Here is a 21,415-nt window from a genome sequence, read left to right on the forward strand (position 1 = left end):
ACTGGTCCAGACGCCCAGGGGCTGGGGTGTGGAGCCAGAGATGGGAAGACGGAGCTGTCAAAGGTCCCTGACACAAAGCCGCTCGTCCCGGGCTGCTGATGCAAATACTCCCACCAGCTCCCTCATCAGCCCCTCACTCCGTCTCATTACTGACTTCTGTGCATTCCTCCACCATGTCCAAGAGCTCTTGCCTCTGTGCCCTCCTACGTGCTATTCCCTCTGCCTGGAACACACTTCCCCAGCCATCCCCATCACTCCGCCCTCATTCTTCAGGTGTCTGCTCCAATGTCAACTTCTCTGGCCACCTCTATAAAATCCAATTCCCACCCTCCCTGCATTCCTCAGCTCCCTTATCCTGCGTGATTTTCCTGCAGAGCTCTTAGGACCTGAGTTCACACACAGATGTATCATCTGTCTCCCCATCAGGAGTAGAAGCTTTCCAAGGGCAGGGGCTTTATCTGTTTCGTTCACTGTGTCTCTAGTGCCCATAGCAGAGCCTGGCACGCAGAAGGAACTCAACATAGGTCGTCTGAACGAACACACAGATCTCCTGTCCTTTCTTCCTCACCTGCCCTCATTTAAAATGGCATAATGTAATCAGGGCAGGGTCACTGGGGAGTTCCTTTAGGGACTATTGCTGCTGTTTTATAAAGAGGCATGTATTACATCAGCGTCTGCACACCAGGCCCACAGCTCCAGACCTCCCCATGACTGACGCCTCAAATGTGCGAGCTCTCCAGCTCACACGTGGCCCTGCAGAGGAGTCCGGGCCTGGGTCACCACCCAAGGTAACCAGCCCCAGCCGCCTCCTGACAGCCTCCATCCCAGCCTGTGGCCCCCAGAACCTTCACTTTACAGCCTCATCTCTCACTCCACTTTTTCAGACCATCTGTGGGCCAAACCCTACAGGGTTTCCAGTCTCTGCCTCAGTTATCCTGAGCCGCATGTATGGTAACACGGCAGTAGGACGGAGGGAGCAGAGAGGTCCCTGTCCAGATGGACCCGGAGACCTGAGCGCCTGGAGGCCCTGCGGGCACCGTGGGCACAGTGACCCAAGCAGCTGCTCAGCGCAAAGGGACAGGCTCGAGAAAGAGTGAACATCTAGGGAACCTAATGTGAATTCACGATTTCTGCCAAGTTTCATGCTTCGTTTATCTCTCTCTGAAATCAGTCTCCCCAGCGTTCGCCTCTGTCCGGGATGCTATCTCACGTCAGATCTTCAGGGAGGAGTCCGATATGTCCTGACGAGCAGATACGTCCTGGTACATCCTTTCCATGATACTCAAGACTCTCCAACTCCAGATAAACAGGTAAAGATGAACAGCTGTGCTCACAAGCTTTTCAAAGATAGAGTTCACAGTCTGCTGCTTAATTTCATTTCTGCATGAGGCTAATAAAACAATTTGTGAAACATTAGTGGAACTGGCTCTGCACTTAGCCCCTGAGACGGAAGGTAAGTCTTTTACCTGGTGAAATCCATATTCCTTCATACGACTGATAGAATCTGCCAACATTTGGTGAATACTTCTTGAGGAACTGGAGGGCAACTAAAAATTAAATGAAACACATTTTTATGCCATTTAGAGCTGCAGTGCAATTCCAGAAGATAATCTGTTAATGCTTCCCTCATGTCGATGTTCCCAAATGCTGCCCCCCCCCCAACTGGATCCATCCCTTTCCCACCAGCAAGTGAGCTCCTGAGCCCATCCTGACTGAGGGGGCAGGTATATGAAGCCCCAGCCTCTGCACTCGGTAGGGTTAGAGATGAATCACTGCCCAGCAGCCAGGAGCTGGTGGTTTGCTCATGTCTTGCTCCCAGCTGGCCCCAAGGTCCCTGGGATGACTTTAAGACATCAATACTACTCCTTAATCTCAATTCCCTTCCTTCTCTCTTAATCCCTGCTCTACCCCAACCCGTGTTTTGGGTAGGACCAGAGAAACACCTTAGTTTCGGCCACTTAACTGCATTCGCCTCTCTCCCCTTCTAGGGCTGGAGACATACCTGGAACACCCAGTGCCTGGGAGCCCTGCCCACCCTCCCTGCCCACTCACATCCCCCCTGTCCCCCCACTTCCCCCACTTCCCAGTTCCGGCTTCTGCTGCTCTAGACGGATTTCCCAGGAGCCAGCTCCTGCCAATGGGATTCCTAGTTCTGCTGCCTGGATTCCCTGGGACCATCCTTGTGGGCCACCTGCCAACCCCTCTGGCTCAGTGACTGAGCTGGCACAGCACCCGGGGTGCCTCGTAAGACCAGGTCAGTTACACCGGCCCCAGTCACCCGGTCCCTGGCCTGAGTGCAGTCTGGGCCAAGGCCAGCATGGCAGCCATGTGACCTGTGTGGCCGATATTAGACACCCTCAACCCACAGTACCACGACTCACGAGCCTTGTGCCTGAGGACTCCTTCCTGGGTCCTGGCTTAGACGAGAAATTGCCTGCAAAGTTTCAGCCAAAGGTCTGTACCAAGATTCAGCGTGGAGCACAGTGGGTACTTTAGGGTCACTTCTATGCCATGAAACGAACCAGCATGGCTACCTCAATCCTGCCCCTGCAGTTAGGTGCCCATGTGAATAATTATCTCCAAAATAATACAGGTGATAACTGGTATTGGCCACTTCTATCCGGGCCCTTAAAACCTCCTTCACATGTGTCTCCAGGCCATTTCCCCCTTCTTTGGGCTGGAATGGTGTCAGCAGTCATGCTACTAGAAAAACAGCAGAGCCTCCAAAGCCTGAGTCCCTGAACGGCTGTGTAGACCTGAGCCTTCCTAGACCAGAACACCCACCCTGGACGTTACAAGGGAGAAAGATGAACTTCCATGATGTTTTGACCATTGCCTGTTTGTTCTACTCTATCTTAGCTGATAAAGCTGGCCATAGCAATCGCTGGCGGCCCTGGACTCCAGCTCTCTGCTGAGGTCATTTACTGATCACGGGAGTACAGTCGATGCTGATTTCCCTGATGGCTGAGGGTCACTGGAGCCTGTCCTGCCCAGGCTCTGCATCAGGGCCTTAGTAAGTATCATCTTTACTGCCCACAGCATTGCTGTTGGAGGGGCAACATTACGCCCATTCTCAGGTGAAGGAACTGAATCTCAGAGGAGTTGTGCAGCTTTCTGGGATCACACAGCCAGCCTGTGCCAGAGTTCACGCTTCTTCCACTATATCAATATTGTCATGACAGGGAAATAAGTTGCAGGTCAAAAGATTTCTTATACCTATTACTTGGCAAAGTAATGAATCCTATAGGTTTCACAATTGCTACCTGCCATATTCTGTCTCATTTTTTCCTTATTCTGATATTATAAAAGGATATGTAGCTGCCCTGCATCTAAAGCAGAATAGGACAATAACCAGTTCCTCTACCGATGAACAGATCAGAACTCTTCCAACAGGTTTTGTATGTCTGTCTGTTCAAAAGTCTGAGATGGCTTTGAAGGGCTCAGGCTTGTGGTCTCTGAATACATTGCCACTATAAGAACTGTGAACTGTAAAAGCAGGCTCACTCTCCCTTCCCTCAATGATATAAGGTCTGTGGGGCATTACTTTGCAAAAAGGATGTTTCTTCTATGCTGAAAATTAGGAGGCAGGTGACTGTGCTCCACGGATACCTCCTCAAGTGCTGTAGACAATGCTGCAGCCCCCGCTTCTCCACTCATGTTTCAGAGGGACCTGGGCTTTGCCACTAGCAGAGCTTTGGACCAAGGTTTCATCAGCAGCACCTCCACCACAATCAGCTCCTGAACAAACTCTTAGTTGTTTCCTGAATTAGCGTCAGGCTAATAGATATCTGACGTTGCTCTTCTAAGTCATATATCCCAAAGTGTGGTCTATTTTGTCAAGCATTTCCCCCCATCACTTGCCAATTACTGTCCTCTGCTTGGACATAAAACCTTCAACACACTGTACAAGTTATTCTTTGTCCCTTAGCAGTATTCCTTCAATGGAACTATCGATCTCATGTATACACACAGAAGTGTTTTCTCACCACTTGCTTTTTAAGAAATTACAATCTGGGTTTTTTCCATCATCATCATGTGCCCTCTCTCACTAGCACTTTCAACATGCTCACTGCTTCTTCACTTGTCAGATATTACAGGGTCATCAATATTGTTAAAAGAGCTCAAATCTAAGCACAGATGCAGGAACAAGACAATTTTCAGGACTTGGTGCCAGGGACTGAAGGGACCTCTGTGACCGTCAGCACCGCCTACTGGTGCCGCTCAGAGTTGACAGCCTTTCCTTGTCTGAAGGTTTAGGTTTTGTTTTTAGTACATCAAAGCTCACAAGTTGGTTCTTGAGTAGATAAGATTTAGCATAAACAGCTGATTAATTTAACAACCACCCCAGAGATCAGTACTTCTATTCAAATCCTTCCATGTGTCCAAAACATACTGTCAACTCTAAAACTATTCACACATACTAAGAACCACATTTATAAAAATTCTCATTTTAAGGGTGAGCGAAGATTTGCTCTTATTCCAAAATGTTAAAATAATATGAAGAAGTTAATCAAGACTTGCGTAGAGCTTACCCTTCCCCCTCTGCATATCCTCAAGTCCATTCTCTAGTAGGTCTGTGTCTTTATTCCTGTCTTACTGTGACAAAGCGAGAGAGTCGCATGGACATATATACACTACCAAACGTAAAATAGATAGCTAGTGGGAAGCAGCCGCATAGCACAGGAAGATCAGCTCGGTGCTTTGTGACCACCTAGAGGGGTGGGATAGAGAGGGTGGGAGGGAGGGAGACACAAGAGGGAAGAGATATGGGAACATATGTATATGTATAACTGATTCACTTTGTTATAAAGCAGAAACTAACACACCATTGTGAAGCAATTATACTCCAATAAAGATGTAAAAAAAAAAAAAAGACTTGCGTAGAGCAGTTCATTCAGATACACTTACATGCTTACAAATCCACAAAGCACACCATGTACAATGGAATAGACTGAAAGCAGTGTGAGCCAGATCTCCTTTACTAAAAAACAGCCAGATCCATGGCTCAAAAGTGATGATTCGCAATGTCAATACCAGAAGGAGACAGCCTCAGGAATAGCACTCTGAGCATCCCCAGCTCAAGGATGAAGAGAAGTCCTGAAGAGGGTGCCGGGCCCTCTCTGAAGCTTCCATAGGACGCTGGGTCCCAGGGAATAGACTCTTTAGCTATTCCAATTTGCAACACAAGGAAGGTTGGAAAACTACCCACCTCCCTGCATAATTTTTTCTTACAAAGAACTTTCAAGTCCATGCATCATTTGACCTTCATATCAACACCATAAGGGTATCAAAGCAGGTATTATCCCTTTACCAAAAATGTAAGGTGACCTGTTCATAGGTAGGAAAGCAGGGTCTGAAACCCTCGCCCTGCTCCTTCTGTGGGTTGTCCCGGAGAGAACATCTGTCTGCTCTCGTGCACAGAAGCCATGGCAGTCCCCTCCCACCTGCTGCATCACAGAGACTTCTGCAGCTGCTGAAGCCCTATGGGCAGAGTTAAAGCTATTGTATCCTCTACATATTTGTTTTATTTAAAAATGAAAACTGCCATGGAATATTTATGCAAAAGCTCCAAAAAAATAGAGAGAAAACTTGGAAGGCAACGACATCACAAGCTAGTGGACTCTCTGCAGACACCAAGTCAGAATGGTCCTCCCCAATCAATGTGGACCAAGGAGACCTGGGAGTGGAGCCCCTCCACAATGACCAAAGGATTTTATAAGTATATATAAATTAACATTAAACTTAGAAGTATGGCCATTCAAATCTATATAAGTAATGGGTAAACAAAAGACGCTGCCAGCAACATCAATATTATATGGTTACAAATTGTATTTCCTCCAGAGACTGTGTGTCATGTGAGAATTATTCTAATTATATTCACTTTTTAAACTGGTTTGAAAAATGGTTCATTCTGGCTTCTAACCTAATATTCACTCTGTTTAAAAGTAGGACTATACAATCAAACAAACATCAAGAGCCTTTGGAATAAACAAGAAAGCTCCAGTGAACAGAACATTTTTAGCCCTTATATTTTAATGGTGAAGAAGAAAATGATGAATTAAGGCAGGCGTCCCCAAACCGCAGGCCGCAGACCACTAAGGGTCCCTGGCCCGTTAGGAACCGGGCTGCACAGCAGGAGGTGAGCAGCGGGCTAGTGAGCGAAGCTGCATCTGCCGCTCCCCATCGTTCCCCATCACCCGCATTACCGCCTGAACCATCGGCCCCATCGCTCGCATTACCGCCTGAACCAACCTCCCCATCACCCACATTACTGCCTGAATCATCCCCCATTCACCCCCCATCCGTGGAAAATTGTCTTCCATTGTGGCGCAGTGGTTGAGAGTCCGCCTGCCGATGCAGGGGATGCGGGTTCGTGCCCCGGTCCGGGAAGATCCCACATGCCGCGGAGCAGCTGGGCCCGTGGGCCATGGCCGCTGAGTGTGCGTGTCCGGAGCCTGTGGCCACAACAGTAAGAGGCCCGTGTACCACAAAAAAAAAAAAAAAAAAAAAAAAAAAAAAGATATTCAGTCTAGTTTTAATACTAATAAGAGAGACTTAATTCAAATTCTCCAAAAATCGATGGCCTGTCCCCACGCTTTGCTAACCAGGTCGCTGGAATAATCAGATTCCTATTTCTATTCTCAGCCATTTTAAGTGAAAAGGGAATTTCCCAGTGATGACTATAATAGTAAGCTTTTAAGCATACTGGGGTTTAGCATTGTTTTTTTTTTCTTTTTAAAATAGTGAGAGAGGCAGAATAATGAAACCATGCTTTGATAAAGTGACAAAGAATAATAATATAGAGAAAGTGGAGATATTTTCCTAAGGCCAACTAGACTAACAGGATGAAAAAGGGACATTGAGTTTTACTGCTGAAGGTATGTCGTTGGTCCCTGTGGAGAGATTTTACTGAAACATGAACTAGGACAACGGAGAACTTAGGGAATCTTTTCCCCATTTCTCTAACATTGTTCCTAGCAAAATCTATGCACAAAGACTACTGGAGAGTCCGGCTTGAAAATACAGTGGACTCTAGTATGATGTACAACTTTATGGCACCTCTTTAAATAATGCATTAGTCTTTAGTGCCTGAGTTTATTCTGGGCAGAGCAGAGCATGGAACTGTCATGCTGCATGAAGGTCTGTCCACCGGTGTCGCAGCTCACCCACGACTCCTCCAAACGACATGCAAACAGCAGAACTGGGCAGTAACATCCTCAGGAAATGCAATAATCAGAACTAATAAGGGTTGTTAGGGCAAAGTGTTTCAGATATGAAAGAGTTTCAGAGGCCACTCTTACAATTTCACCAGGGAGAATGTGATCCATGAAGGAGAAAAGGAAGACAGCAAGAGGAATAAAGTAATCGTTAAATGTAAAGTTTAAGGATATTATAAATATATAAATATTTATATATTTATTATATTTATACAGCTGTAATATATATAAATATAAGGTATAAGGATAGCAACAAAGGGTTGTTAGGACAGTAGTCAAAGAGTCTTAAAAACATGGTTGATTTGGGAAGTCTTGACGTAACATAAAATAGGAGCCTAACAATAAATAATAGAAAATAGTATTTACATATATAATATTTTACTCACATCCAACCCAGTGATTTGTAGCTACTGTAACCTCCATTTTTCAGACCAGGAAACTGAGCCCCAGAAAGGTCAGCTAGGCCCCACAGGGTTCCATATTTTTCTTCCCAGCATGCTACTTCAGTGAGGGATAAATGAATCATCGCCAACATCACGTGCATCACACAAAATGAAGTTGTGTTACCAACTTTGTAATGTACAACTCTCAACACCAGAACTGTTTTTCTCTTTTGTAATTCACTTTATATGAAGCTTTTAATATAACATACTACTTTTAAAACTCCAACAGCTTAAAAGGCTTTTATGGGCTTACGATTCTGTGATTCTATCTTATGTAAAATTTTATTCTACAAACTACCATGAAATTCTATTACAGTTATACAAACACTACTGGGGTAATTGTGTAACTCTCTGATTGTGGCTCTTCTCTTGAATTAATAAAATGAGCACGGTTAATTCCTCGTCTGTTTTTACCTGGTATACGCAATAGTTTCATCTCTCACAAAAATAATACTGAAATGCTTCCTTCATGTATACTAGGAGGGAATATACATCAAGAGACAAATGGTTACTGGTTTGGGATTATCTCTCTTTTTTTCTTCACATTCAACTCAACCCTCAAAATTCCACTTGCATTTCAAGAATACATTTCCCCTTCTGTTTGCAGTGGTGTCCTCATTATTAGCGTGACCCCTACTCCCTCTGAGGGACTGGCAAAATGTCTGTCTGCAGACAAGAGCCAGCCGTCCCGCGATGGCTCCACCAGGCCCTGGCACAGGGCGTCTACCCCTCGGTGGGGGAGGGTTCTCCACCCGCCTACTCCCCTAGGTTAAGTCACCTAAGGAGCTGTGCTCTAATACTACTTTTCACTCTTAATAGAAAGCCAGTGCCACATAGAACCCCAAACTTTGGTTGCTATGTAGAAGCACCTCGAGATGAATAAGGGTCCAAAAGTAGCAATCAAGCATATTCTTTTCCATTCTCTTCAAGTGGTCTGATCTCAGTACCTTGCTTTTGAATCTCTCCTTTATGAAGGCAAACCATCAAAATCCAGTTTTAGAGAACTGCTGGCTTCTGAGTAGACAGCAAGCTTAACAACTTCAGTCTGGAAGGGATGAAGGAGGTAAGGAAGAAGGAAAACCTAAGTGGAAGCCTTCCATTGTGTCTGAAAATCATTTCCCAGGTGCCCCTTCACTGTTCTCTACTGAAGGGAACATAACGCTATGAGTTAGAATAACACCTAAAAACACAACTGAACACTACCACAGTTTCAATGTCAACTTTACGATTAAAATGCACATTTTAGTGGCATGTTTTGTTATCAGTTGTTATAGTGAAATGACAGATGTAAAAGCAGGTGCCAGAGCCTTGGGGCAGTGTGGGAGGTGTGTGTGTGTGTGTGTGTGTGTGTGTGTGTGTGTGTGTGTGTGTGCGCGCGCGCGCGCACGTGCCTGCGCATAGTAGAGGTGGAGAGGTGAGAGGTCTCATCTCTAGCTCCATTTGGTTAAAGAAGGTACTATGTATGACGGGGAAGGCTCTTGCTCAAGGGTTTTTAATCTGCTAGCTTCGAGGTCCTTTTTGGGGTTTTTTGAATGCTTTGAATTCCAAATGTTTGTGTTCTAATTTTTTTTTAATCTCCTGGTTTGCAATGTGGTCCACTTTGAAGGCCATTTCTGTTAAAAACAAGTAATTCTCGGGAAATAAAAATCTAAAAGTGAGCAGATAGTTTTATCCAAGGTCCCCTTTGGGGCAAGGACAGTCAGTCTACTGATGAATGAGTCCCCAGCCCACAAATCACCTGACACAGAGACACACAAGGGCTTATCTCTTTTTTTTTTTTTTTTTTTTGGTACGCGGCCCTCTCACTGTTGTGGCCTCTCCCGTTGCGGAGCACAGGCTCCAGACGCGCAGACTCAGTGGCCATGGCTCACGGGCCCAGCTGCTCCGCGGCATGTGGGAGCTTCCCGGACCGGGGCACGAACCCGTGTCCCCTGCATCGGCAGGCGGACTCTCAACCACTGCGCCACCAGGGAAGCCCAAGGGCTTATCTTTTAATTAGCATCCCACCCACCACCCTCAAACCTGTTCTTTTCCCTCCCAAATTCTCATGCGGGAAGGGGTTAAACACTGACTGCTTTGGGAGGGCTGTCCACGCCAAGGGTCCCTAAGGATCTCTGCTCAGCAGAGGGGTACTCCTAGTTCTTACCCAGAATCCCCCAGGGAGGGGCGCCTGCTCACACAGTGCCTCATCTGTCCTCTTCTCTGGCTCTTACTAACTGCTCATCAGACTTGTCTCTGCCTGGGAATGGCCTCTGCTTCCCAACCTGCATGTCTCAGAACATGGCTGGGTGACAGCTAAATTCTCATATTTACCATCACCTCCCATTCAGGGACAGGCTCCCAGCAACACTGAATGTTTGCTGTGATCCACTGAGAACCAGAACACTCTCACTAGATATCAAGCAGAACATCATTTCTGAGTTTCCCAAGTGCTGCCACTGCTGCCAAAAACAAGGAAAGGGCAGGCATTTTGTAGAGGGCAACAGCTTCCAGAAAAGAAGCCATGCAGGCAGCTCTAATCTAGGGATCATTTCTGTCTCCTCAGATTGCACCAGCCACTCAGCCTCCCTCTGCCTCTACCTCCTCAACTGAAAAATGAAAAGGACCAAGCCTGGCTCATGGTAAGAATAGCATCTCATAACTGAAGGACTTCAGGGGCAATTCTTGCTGTCTCCATCAGATGATATTAGGCAAGCAACCTCATAAATTTTTTTCAGCTTCCTTTGTAAAGAAACAATGTTGCTAATTTAATCCCTATTCTATAGAGGGAACTGACTCCTGTAGGATGGGGCCCGCAGGTCACAGAGCTGCTTCTAAGGATGAAAACCTCCATTCCCAGACTAGAGGTATTCTATGTCAGCTGCACTGTTTCAAGGTATCTGGTACTTAACTGGGCAGTCTTACTTTTGGTTACCCATTTGTTAAAATGAAAATTTTAAGTTAACATAAATATATAAGAAGTATTTTGTAAAGATTATCGTCAGTGTGTAAAACGATGCTGAGACTGGACCCCAAGTTTTCCAAACCCTGAGGCAGGCATCAAATAACTCTTCTCAAATCCCCCAGGTTTGCTTCTTGTGGATCTAAGGGTCAAGCAGAAATTCTCTACCCTTAGAATTGGGACAAATCTTTCACTGTTCTAGAAAAGATCTCCTTGGATGAAGCCATCTGCCAATGAAGGTATAAAATAAATCATTGTTACATTGGTATAAAATAATCCAAATGCAAACCTAAAGATTGGGCTGTTTACTGTTCTGGTTCCATGGAGGGAAGGGTACAGGTCTCTACAATTTTTTATATGTGAGAAGATTAAGTAGACCCAGGTGAGTCAAGAGGTATAGTTTACAATCTGGGGCTGGAGGGCTGTGGTGAAAAGCTGAGGATAGGCTAGCCAATTGACTAAGGAGGACATAATATGCACTTTATTTCCAGAAATGGGGCTGGGTTAACCTCAGCCCTGTACTGCTGGGCTTGGACCTCACACCCCTGCCTAATTCCTGCTTGGATGTGAAAGTCCAGCCCTGGTGATGTGATTTTTCCAGTGAAACTGCATGGAAACCCTCCTTAACAGCCATAAAGACATGAGAAAATATTCGCCTTCAGGCCACACAGGCATGGGTGTTGTTTAGGATCACCGGCATTTACAGCTGGAAGGCTAGGAGGAGTCATCTCAGCAAATAGATTCCATCTCTAGCGCTCGCTCCCAGGACTGAGCACGAGACATCTGTGGACAGGACTCGAGGGTGCATGTGCCCTGGGTCGGGGGAAGGAGAGCTGCGATCCATTAGTGATGTCTGCCCAGGTGTAGGTGCGTAAGAGGTCTTATGCTTTGTGTCTACATACCTTTTAAAAGCCTCTCATTTTATAGATAAGAAAAAACGAAATCCTGCAGACACAGAGAATGAAAGCCCAGTTCTTCTGACTACATTTACCATGCTTGCTCTCATTATGTTAACACAGAGCAAAAACCTACCATAAGTCCACAATCCCTTATTAACAATTCTGAAATCCAACAAGCTCTGAATGTACATAACTCATATTGAGGGGAAAACCTGACTTGGACTAACATGAGATCATTTACAGTATTTACAGTAACTGATTGCAAAGTGTAACCAAACCCTGCTGGGGACACTATATATTATACAGTATATACACAGCATTTCTTCTATAAAATCTGAAAAAAATCTGAAATCTGAAACACATCTGGCCCAGGGGTTTGGATAAGGGAGGGTAGGCCAGTGGTACTGAGTCCACCGCCTAGAGGGTGTGGAAGGTAGAGTAGCCCCCAAATGTCTACACCCTCATCCCCCGGAACTTGTGTCTGTGTTACGTGACACAGGAAGTTTGCAGGTATTCATTATAAGCTACAGACCTTAAAATAGGGAGACTTTCCTGGATTGTTCTATTGGCCTCAACTAATCACATGAGCCCTTAAAAGCAGAGAACTTTCTCCAGCAGGAGTCCGAGAGATGCAGCAGAAGGTCAAGTCTAGAATCTTAGCATCTCTCTAAATTCCAAGCAGGAGAGAGACTCCACCTGCCTTTGCGGGAGGGGCCACACTGGCGGCACGAGGAGGCAGGCAGGCAGCCCCAGGACTGTCCCCAGGCTGACAGGGCTTGCCGTGGCTCATTCGCCAACGACCTGAATAAGCATGGAAGCGATTCTTTCCCAAAGCTTCCAGATAAGATCCCTTCTCAGCCAACACCTCGATTTCTGCCTCGTGAGAACGGAAGACCCAGCCAAGCCATGTCAGATTTCTGACCTGGGGGCTGTGAGATAACAAGTGGGTATTAAGTTCATAGTAATTTGCTACAGCAGCAACACAAAACTAAACAGGACAAGCCTGATTCCTCCCCCATGATACAGCCTCTAGACACCCTCCCAAAGTGCCTTCCCTGCGTCCCAGCCAGGTCCCTCCTGGGTCAGGGTCAGGCCTGGGTCAGGCCGCTCCCTCCCTGGACCCACTCAAGATGCTTTCACTCTGACACCCTGCTGGCCCCCAGGCTTCCCCCGGCCAGCTCCGCCCTCCCTGGCCAGCCCCGCCCTCCCCACCAGGAAATTGACTCTGTCCTGCCTCACTGGGTGCAGTGCTTTCCAGGGGGTGTCCCTTCTTCCTCCCAAGTCCTGAGACACCAAGACCTAGTCAGGTGCCTCCCTTATGGCCCCGTAACACCTATCACTACACGTATGGAGCCCCTGACAAGCCTTAGCTCACAGAAGGACCGATTCACCTCAGTCGGCCTCACCGTGCAGGGTGCACGCAGGGCAGGCCGGGTGTAGGACACTGTCACGCAGACCAGGCAAGGCTTCGCGTGTTTCTGGTTAAAATAACCCCTTGGAGTTGTAGTGGGATTTGCAGTTTTCCAAGAGTTTCCAAATATATTATCTCATGTAATTTTTACAAAATAAACCATGAGATAAAACAAGGCAGGTATTTTTAATTCCCAGTTTTTACAGGTGAGAAGACAGAGGCTCTGAAAGGTTCTGAGGTTTGTCCGCTAGCCCACGTGAGAAACCCTGCCTCACAGACTCAGTGCTGCCACGCGCAGCGCAAACGCAACTCTGAGAATCTGGCCGAGGCAGCAGCAGGGCCACACTGCGAGCTCTGGGGACACTGACTGCCGTGGATCCGCTCTGGCAGGTGTCCAGGCAGTTAGATCTCATTGCGTCTGTTTCTCCACTCTCCTCTTTCTCTTTCTCCATGTTTTCTTACAGAAAAAAGTCTACTGTTTAATTTGAAAGCCAACAACATCTGGGTCTAAAGCACTCCTGCTTTGGGGGCACAAAAGCAAAACCTCTCTTGCCAGCAGTGTGATGGTGACGATGCAGCCATGATAGCTTCCCCGGGGCAGACGAGATGGCCCAGCTCTGCCTCTAACACAGGCTCTCCACAAGCCACTGCTCTCTTCCTCCCCTCAGAGAACAGACCCTGTTTCACGTCTCCGACAGCTGCTGTGAGGATGGAGTGAGACAGTGCATCTAAGTCATTTGGCAACTGTCCAGGGATGCATGCACGTGAAGTGTCAAATTCCTCCCCCTCGCTGTGATCACCCCAGTTACCCACACGAAAGCAAATCTGCCTTTTCACCAAAGAATATCCCAGGCTCCTGACTATGCTCTTAGGATGTGCTGTTTTCTCCTCTTGAAGCTGGCTTTGGCATTCTTTTAGGCTGATTTCATCTTATTCAAAATATTAGTGGGTAAAGACGGAGGATAATGAAGGAATTAACTGTGGGATTGGCCCCCAAGTCCTACACAGGCCCAAAGGGGTCCCTGACTACATGTTCTCCTCCATTCACAAGATAATCAGAGCAGAGCTGAAAAGACACTGGCTGATACAAATGCAGAAACCCAGTCCACTCTTATACCCCAGTTAAATCATTAACTAAGAAGCACCACCTCCTATGAGTGACTGACTCTTACACAAGAGCTTCCACAGTGCTGAAGGCACATCAACATTTGGGTTGAATTTAACTTTTATCTCTTCTTCATAACCCTTCAGAGATTTTAGATCAGACCAGTAAGGAGTGCTTTCAGATTCAGGTCTGGAGAACTTTCTGAGCATATGGGGCACATTTTCTGGTGATGATCTGTCATGTGGAAATTCATTACAAGTCCAACAAGACCATTTTATTTTAGTAAATCTATAGCTGATTTTCCTTGAATACTTTTTATAATTCTGGAAAACTGATGGCTCTTTAAATCCTCCCATGGTTATTCAGATAAGCATTATGATCACTAACATCAATAAAAATGGCTTGATGATTTTTCCTTTTATAATAAACTTTAGGCCTTGTGTAGGCAATGCAATTTTAAAGACGTGACAATATCGTTCTAGATACTATGGTTAAATTATGGCCGAAACACGGAAATCTTTACAGCGCAAGCCTGGATTGCATTTGGAAACATGCACTGGGTGACTTCCAAAGCTCCTGCCTTGGTTTCTCACTAGAGTTCTTGTCCAAGGAGCAGATCTGGAGAAGACAATCTGTTTTAAGTACATCAAAGTTACGATGGGAGTGGAAGTTCAAGTAGATATACAAAAATGAGGACTTTCTGAGATATGGGGGGCAAATCAATCTCTCTTTGGGCATTAGTTTGTTCATCTGTACAAAAGAAATCATACTTGAATTGTGTTGTAAAATGAACTTGATCCATGAGGAAAAGCTCTGTGAACGCTAAGTCAAATTGCGTGTGTTTTATTCTTTTGTATAAAATCAACTTACATCTCCACCTGGAGGAGCACGAGAAGTCCCTGATGTTTCTAAACCAGACTCATCTTCTTTAAAACCAGCAACTGCTCCAGCAGTTCATTCCTGTTTATGCTGATGACACACCCACACCCCCAGGCATCCAACCTTGGAAACATGGGCTGTGCTAGAAACCTCACTCCCCTGCCCACTGGGATGCCTGGTCAGTTCCTTTCAAACTATGAATCTGCTTAGGTCAGCCCCTTGCTCAAAAATCACTGACAATTTCCAGCTGTTCCTGCACAAAGGGTCAGAACACGTAAGTCGCCCCCAAGACCCTGTCCTGTCTGGCCTTGCCCAGCCCCTCACTCTGTCATTCCCTCTGCATTCCAGCCACACAGCCCTGCCCAACTGTCCCTTTGCTGGAACCTCCAGCCCCAGGCAGCCTCTGTGGTCACCTCCAGCTCTGAGTCCCCGGCAAAGCCATTATGCACGCCGCGGTAGTGCTCACGTCCTGGGGTGAGAGAGGCACAGAAACATACCCCAGTCCTGGAGCACAGCCATCGTTTGAAATGAGATTTTTTTTTTTTTTTTTTTTTTTTTTTTTTTTTGCGGTATGCGGGCCTCTCACTGCCGCGGCCTCTCCCGCCGCGGAGCACAGGCTCCGGACGCGCAGGCTCAGCGGCCATGGCCCACGGGCCCAGCCGCTCCGCGGCATGTGGGATCCTCCCAAACTGGGGCACGAACCCGCATCCCCCGCACCGGCAGGCGGACTCTCAACCACTGCGCCACCAGGGAAGCCCCTGAAATGAGATTTTATGTGAAGTCTTTCCCTGCTTCCCCAACTACGAAATTCATGACAGCAGTGATTCTATTTTCACTCCTGAATTGTCATCTCAAGCCTAGCACATGATGGGTACTTGTTCATTGCATGAGTAAATCAATCAATCTTGGGATCTTCTCCTCAATACACCTCCCACTTAACAGCCTCCAAGAGGTAGAGAGCACACACAGCGTCATAGAGCCAGAGACCTAATGGAAGCCACACAGCTGCAAATCCCCTGTTAGTTCTCAGGGTAATTAAATCGTTGGCAGAAGAAATACTTCACCATATAGTTTCATTATTCTTCCAAACCATAAGCCAAGCCGCAAATTACGTTTGAGCTTTTTAAACCACCTGACCTAAGAGAATCATCCTAGTTCTGAGTATAGAATGCTGTTGTGTTGAGGCAACAGCTGTTCCACAATCCCAGGCAGAACCTACAGAGCCAAGAGACACTGATGCTTTGTCCTTAACAAAAGGGGGGACCCATTAGGACATATCTAGGTCCCGGAGGTGCCCGTGTTACAGGCAGGCCCAGCAAACTGCAGCCCGAGCACCAGACCCGGCCCCAACCATCCTGGTGAGTAAAGTGGCCACAACCTGTGCACACCTGCGACAGAGGCCGCAGGGCCCAGAAGCTCCATGGTCCACCATCTGGCCCTTCAAGAGTCTGCCGGGCCATTAAAGAAGGCATATAACACGGAAAAATAACCCCGGAAATGTCTTAAAATGCAGTTTTGTATCTAGAGTTCTTTCCTCACACCTTCTCCCATGGAAAAGGGTGCCTTATACTGTTTGTGAAAAGGCAGGTGAGCCAAACCCCCGAATCTCCCAACAAGGAGTAACAGCAGGGCCTTCAAGCTGGGAGGGATTGGTCCCAGAAAAGCCAGTTTAGGATCCTGACGCTCAGTGACCCCAATACCTCCATCTCCCCCGTCATGAAATTCCGCACATTTACAGACAGGAAAGACTCACAGGCGTTTTCTGCTCTTCTAGGGGTGAAGCTGGCCCGCGGCCACGCCCGTGTCCCCCCTCTTCTGCCGCCTTCTCACACACGCTCCGAGGCTCCCGGTCACCTGGTGCCCGCACATCGGAGGAGTGTGACTTTGGTTTCAAGCTGCTGGTGAATTCTCTGGACTGAGTTTTTCTGAAGAGAAACAAATGTGGAATTATCAAAAACAGTCTTCAACAAAGACAGCTTTCCCAAAGTAGAGGTCTGCATTCAAATTACATGGAAACCAGTAATGGGTACCATTTACTGAGCGCTGATGGTATAGGCTGAGCCCTTTGCTAGGTATTTAAAGTCATTAACTTAATCCTCATAACAACCCTGCGAGGAAGGCGCTGTTATCCTTGCTTTGCTGTAAGAGGCTCAAAATAATGGTATCACTCATCTGAGGCCATGCAGTAGCCAGGACTGAAACCCGGGTCTGCCCGGCTCCTGGTTCGGAAGCTAAACAGCCAGGGCACACGGCCTTTGTGTCATCAGCAGCAAAGAGTCCCTTTCTCTCCGTGTGCCCACTTACGGCTGTGAAGTCACAGGACCGTGGCACGGAAGAGAGGCCCACGTGTCTGTTCCTAGTTCCCCGCTCGCACGGGGCTGCCAACACTTCGCAGAGGCCACCCTGGCACCCAGCCCAGGGGACCCATCCCCTGCCTCACTGCTCCCACCCAAGCTACCTTCCTGTCTCTGCAGTTGATTATGTCGCTTCCTCATTCACCACCTCCTCACTGTCACAGAATAAGGTCCAAACTCCTAAACCTGGCCTTCCAGGCACTTCAGAGCACGGCCCCCCTCACCCCTGTGCACCCCAAACAGGCGGAAGGACGCACCATCACCCAAAGCGCCATACATGCTCCATCTTGATGACCCCTCTGCCTGCATTGTCCTGCCTGACCTTCTGTAGCTGGAAAACTACTTACCTTTCAAGGTTCACCGCCGTGGATCAGGATGATGGGCTCGGGGAACCCTCTGCCTGACCTTAGTCCCAGCGCACACCACAGCCTGTGTGTCTGCCTGTTTCTCCTCCTGAACTGCAAGCTCCTGGCCCGTCCCTGAGCTCCCAGCACCCAGCACAGACAAGCACCCTCGGGCCCACTTCCTCCGGGGCCCCTGGAGCCTGAAGCCCGAGGGGTCCCCGCGCCTCACCCCTCCCACAGCTGCACTGTTCCAGCGCAAGGCTAGGGAAGCCCAGGGTCACCGGGGGACCACCTCCACACCCCAGCAGGAAAGCGAAACGGCCGACATGGTGGCGCTGTGAAAATGAAGGGAGTCGCCAGAAGTCTGAAGGAAATTTCCAGAAACTGGGAGTCACCATGCGCCCTCAAGTCCCACCAGGCCCCCCACAGGGTCTGAGAGCGAGAGGCCTCGCAGCCCCGTTGTGTGGTGCCTGGCCAGTCCCCCACGGGCCTGCAGGTTCATACCTGAGCTCCCGCACCTCCTGCCCCGACTTCAGCCGTGCCCTCTGGGCACGGATCTCATCACAGAGCGTGTCGTAGGGTTTATCGAGGTGGTGCTCACCCATCACCCACACCCAGACTTCCTCGTCGGCTCCCAGTTTCCAATGAACCGATTTGCCGTTGTCTGCAGGCAAAACAGAATTTGGATGAACAAGTGTCTTTAGCCATGGGTTAGGATGTTTTCCATCATTAAAGTATCTGAAAACCAGATGAGGCAAAGCCCGTCCAACCTGCTCAGAATGAGCAGCATTCCCAGGGCGGCGGCAGTGGGCTGCAGTACGTTTGTTTGAAAATATGATGAATGTGGTGCCCCTTTTCTAAGTGAAGATGCAAGATGGGAAGAAAGCAGGCATTGTCTGCAGTATGTTTAGGGTAACAAAGCAGCATCAGGCACCAGAACATCTACAGCCTAAGAATCTCCCTGCAACCCGGCTGCTCCAGGGCTTGGGGTGTCCACTACATTTCTAGGTTTCATTGCTGAGTACAAGGCAGCACTTGAGAGTCAGACCAGCTTTAGTCTAAATCCTAGCCCTGCCACTTAGCTGTGTGGCTTGGACAAATTATTTAATCTCCCTAAGCCTCAATTTTCTTATCTGCAAAATGGGATCTCCCTAAGCCTCAATTTTCTTATCTGCAAAATGGGAATGCTAACATCTACTCAGGAGGATGGCTGTGGGGAGGCGGTGACAGCCGTGCAGGCAGGTCCCCAGGTGTCTGACACACGACAGGTGACGGACTCACGGGAGAGGCTGGCGCCACCGTCCCTCTGTGCTGTTGACAGACGGACGTGCCAGCTCAGAGACTCGGGCCAGCCCATGAGAGATGACACGCCCGAAGTGTGAGACGCGGGGAAGCTACTTGAATAACCGAACTTGCGCCTGCTCCCAGCAGGGGTTGTGTTACATTCTCTCTAGTTCCTGCTCCTCAGATGCGGCCACACAGGTCATGTTCCCTGAAACCTGGGACGGTGGACCATTCCCAGGAGAGGGGGTGGGCAGTCCTAAACCTGAAGGCCCCAGAGGGGACTCACCAGGGCTATCATGGTCCACGGCTGGTCAAGATGCCTGGGCCTGAGGACCCACACTAGCCAGTGGTGTTGAGTGTGTGACATGGGCAGCAGCTGGCATGCAGGCCGGGCCGTGGCCATGCCACAGGAAGTAGAGTGAAGGTAAAGAGGCAGAGGTTTGGGGGCAGGAAGAAAGGGAATTAGATAGGATGTGTCAGATTTAGCGGCCCTGACAGGGGTCTCTGCTCTGAAGACACTGGGGTCCTCCAGGGGGCCCACACAGCTCCCTGAACCCACGGAGGGGGAATCATTTCCGTAAAGTGAGTGTCGGCCTGGTGCCCTCTGCTTCGTACCAAGATAGGGGGGCTAGCAGGGCCTCTGTGTAGCTCCTTCCACAAAATCCTACTGCGTTCCTAACGCTGGCAGGATGCAGAGCTGGGTGCTGTGGAGATGTGGGGTGAAACATCCTCCTGCAGGTCACCCAGAGCCTGGGAGAGAAAGAGTAGGGTGGTAGGTCACTGACTTAATGAACTTCACTGCTTATCTGCTATGTGCCAGGCCCTGAGGTAGACACGCGTGAACACTTACAAACAAGACAGACCAGTCCCTCCTTCTAGCTGGGGGAGGCAGGTGCTGACCAACTAGTTACCTAGAAAAGTCGCAGTAACTGGGGAGGGGTGTTGAAGTGCTGCGGGATGTGTGGAGGGCCGGGGACATACACCATAACCACGAGAGATTTAAGGACCACGAGAGGATTCAGAGGACGGAGGATGCTTCAGAAGGACAGGGAAGAAATAAGAAGTTCTCTGTGTTCAGTTTGGGAGGCTGGGTATGGAATCTGGACAGAGAATAGGGGTGGGTTTGGTGCTGGACACAAGGAACAGCATGACCGAGATCAGAGAAGGGAATCAACGTGGGGCCACGGGAACAAGGGTCTCCGTCAGAGCCGGGAGGCATTAGAAGCAACCTGGCCGTGGGCTGAGGCTCAGGCAGGGGGAGCAGGTGGCCGCCTGGCACAGGTCCCAGACACCAGGCTGAAGGGTTTAAATGTAGGCCCTGTGCTGCATAAAGCCAGAAAGTGGTACTAAAATCCCAGGGCTTCTACCAACTCTACGTGACCACGTACACATCACAATACTTCTCCGAGCCAGAGTTCCCTCTCTGATAAAACAGAGGTAATGCGTCTGAACTCACAGGCCTGTCACATGACAAGTGTTCAAAAAGCATTAGCTCCATGTTCTTGGTCTGAGTGACCAAGCAAGAGTCCACACCTGTAAGACATGACACCATAAAACTCCTAGAAGAGAACATAGGCAAAACCTCCTCTGACATAAATTGTACCAATGTTTTATTAGGTCAGTCTCACAAGGCAAAAGAAATAAAAGCAAACAATAAACAAATGGGACCTAACCAAACGTATAAGCTTTTGCACAGTAAAGGAAACCATCAACAAAATGAAAAAACAACCTATGGAATGGGAGAAAATATTTGCAAATAATACAAACAACAAGGGGTTAATATTCAAAATATACAGAAAGCTCATAGAACTCAATATCAAAAAAATAAACAACCCAATCAAAAAAGGAGCAGAAAACCTAAACAGATGTTTTTCTAAAGAAGACATACAGATGGTCAACAGGCACATGAAAAGATTCTCAACTTCGCTAACTATTAGAGAAATGCAAATCAACCACAATGAGCTATCAACTCACACCAGTCAGAATGGCCATCATCAAAAAGTCCACAAATAATAAATGCTAAAGAGGGTGTGGAGAAAAGGGAATCCTCTTACACTATTGGGGGGAATGTAAATTGGTGCATCTGCTATGGAGAACAGTATGGAGGTTCCTTAAAAAACTAAAAATAGAGTTGCCATATGATCCAGCAATCCCACTCCTGGGCATATATCTGGAGAAAACTCTAAGTCAAAAAGATACATGCACCCCAATGTTCATAGCAGCATGATTTAAAATAGCCAAGACATGGAAACAACCCAAGTGTCCATCAACAGATGAATGGCTTAAGAAGATGTGATACACACACACACACACACACACACACACACACACACACATGCACACGCTGGAATACTACTCAGCCATAAAAAAGAATGAAATATTGCCATTTGCAGCAACATGGATGAGAATATTATACTAGAGAATATTATACCTAGAGAATATTATACTAAATGAAGTAAGTCACACAAAGAAAGACAAATACTATATAATATCGCTTATATGTGGAATCTAAAAATAATACAAATGAATCCATATCAG

At 47.8% G+C, this 21,415-nt stretch overlaps 1 protein-coding gene across 2 annotated transcripts in view; it reads right to left on the bottom strand.

Annotated features, from left to right (window-relative positions):
• The window catches only part of SH2D4A (SH2 domain containing 4A), a 50,983-nt gene that overhangs the window by 12,633 nt on the left and 16,935 nt on the right, over positions 1-21,415 (bottom strand). For both annotated transcript variants that reach the window (XM_027122995.1, XM_027122994.1), the window contains exons 3-5: positions 18,098-18,257; positions 16,649-16,820; positions 1,467-1,547 (exon numbers count right to left, since the gene is read on the bottom strand). In XM_027122995.1, the coding sequence (XP_026978796.1) occupies positions 1,467-1,547; positions 16,649-16,820; positions 18,098-18,257 (413 nt within the window). The remainder of the gene's footprint in view (positions 1-1,466; positions 1,548-16,648; positions 16,821-18,097; positions 18,258-21,415) is intronic.

The sequence above is a fragment of the Aethalodelphis obliquidens genome, unplaced genomic scaffold (assembly GCF_003676395.1).
Source record: "Aethalodelphis obliquidens isolate GAN/ISIS:26980383/991018 unplaced genomic scaffold, ASM367639v1 scaffold25, whole genome shotgun sequence".
Taxonomy (NCBI): Eukaryota; Metazoa; Chordata; class Mammalia; order Artiodactyla; family Delphinidae; genus Aethalodelphis; species Aethalodelphis obliquidens.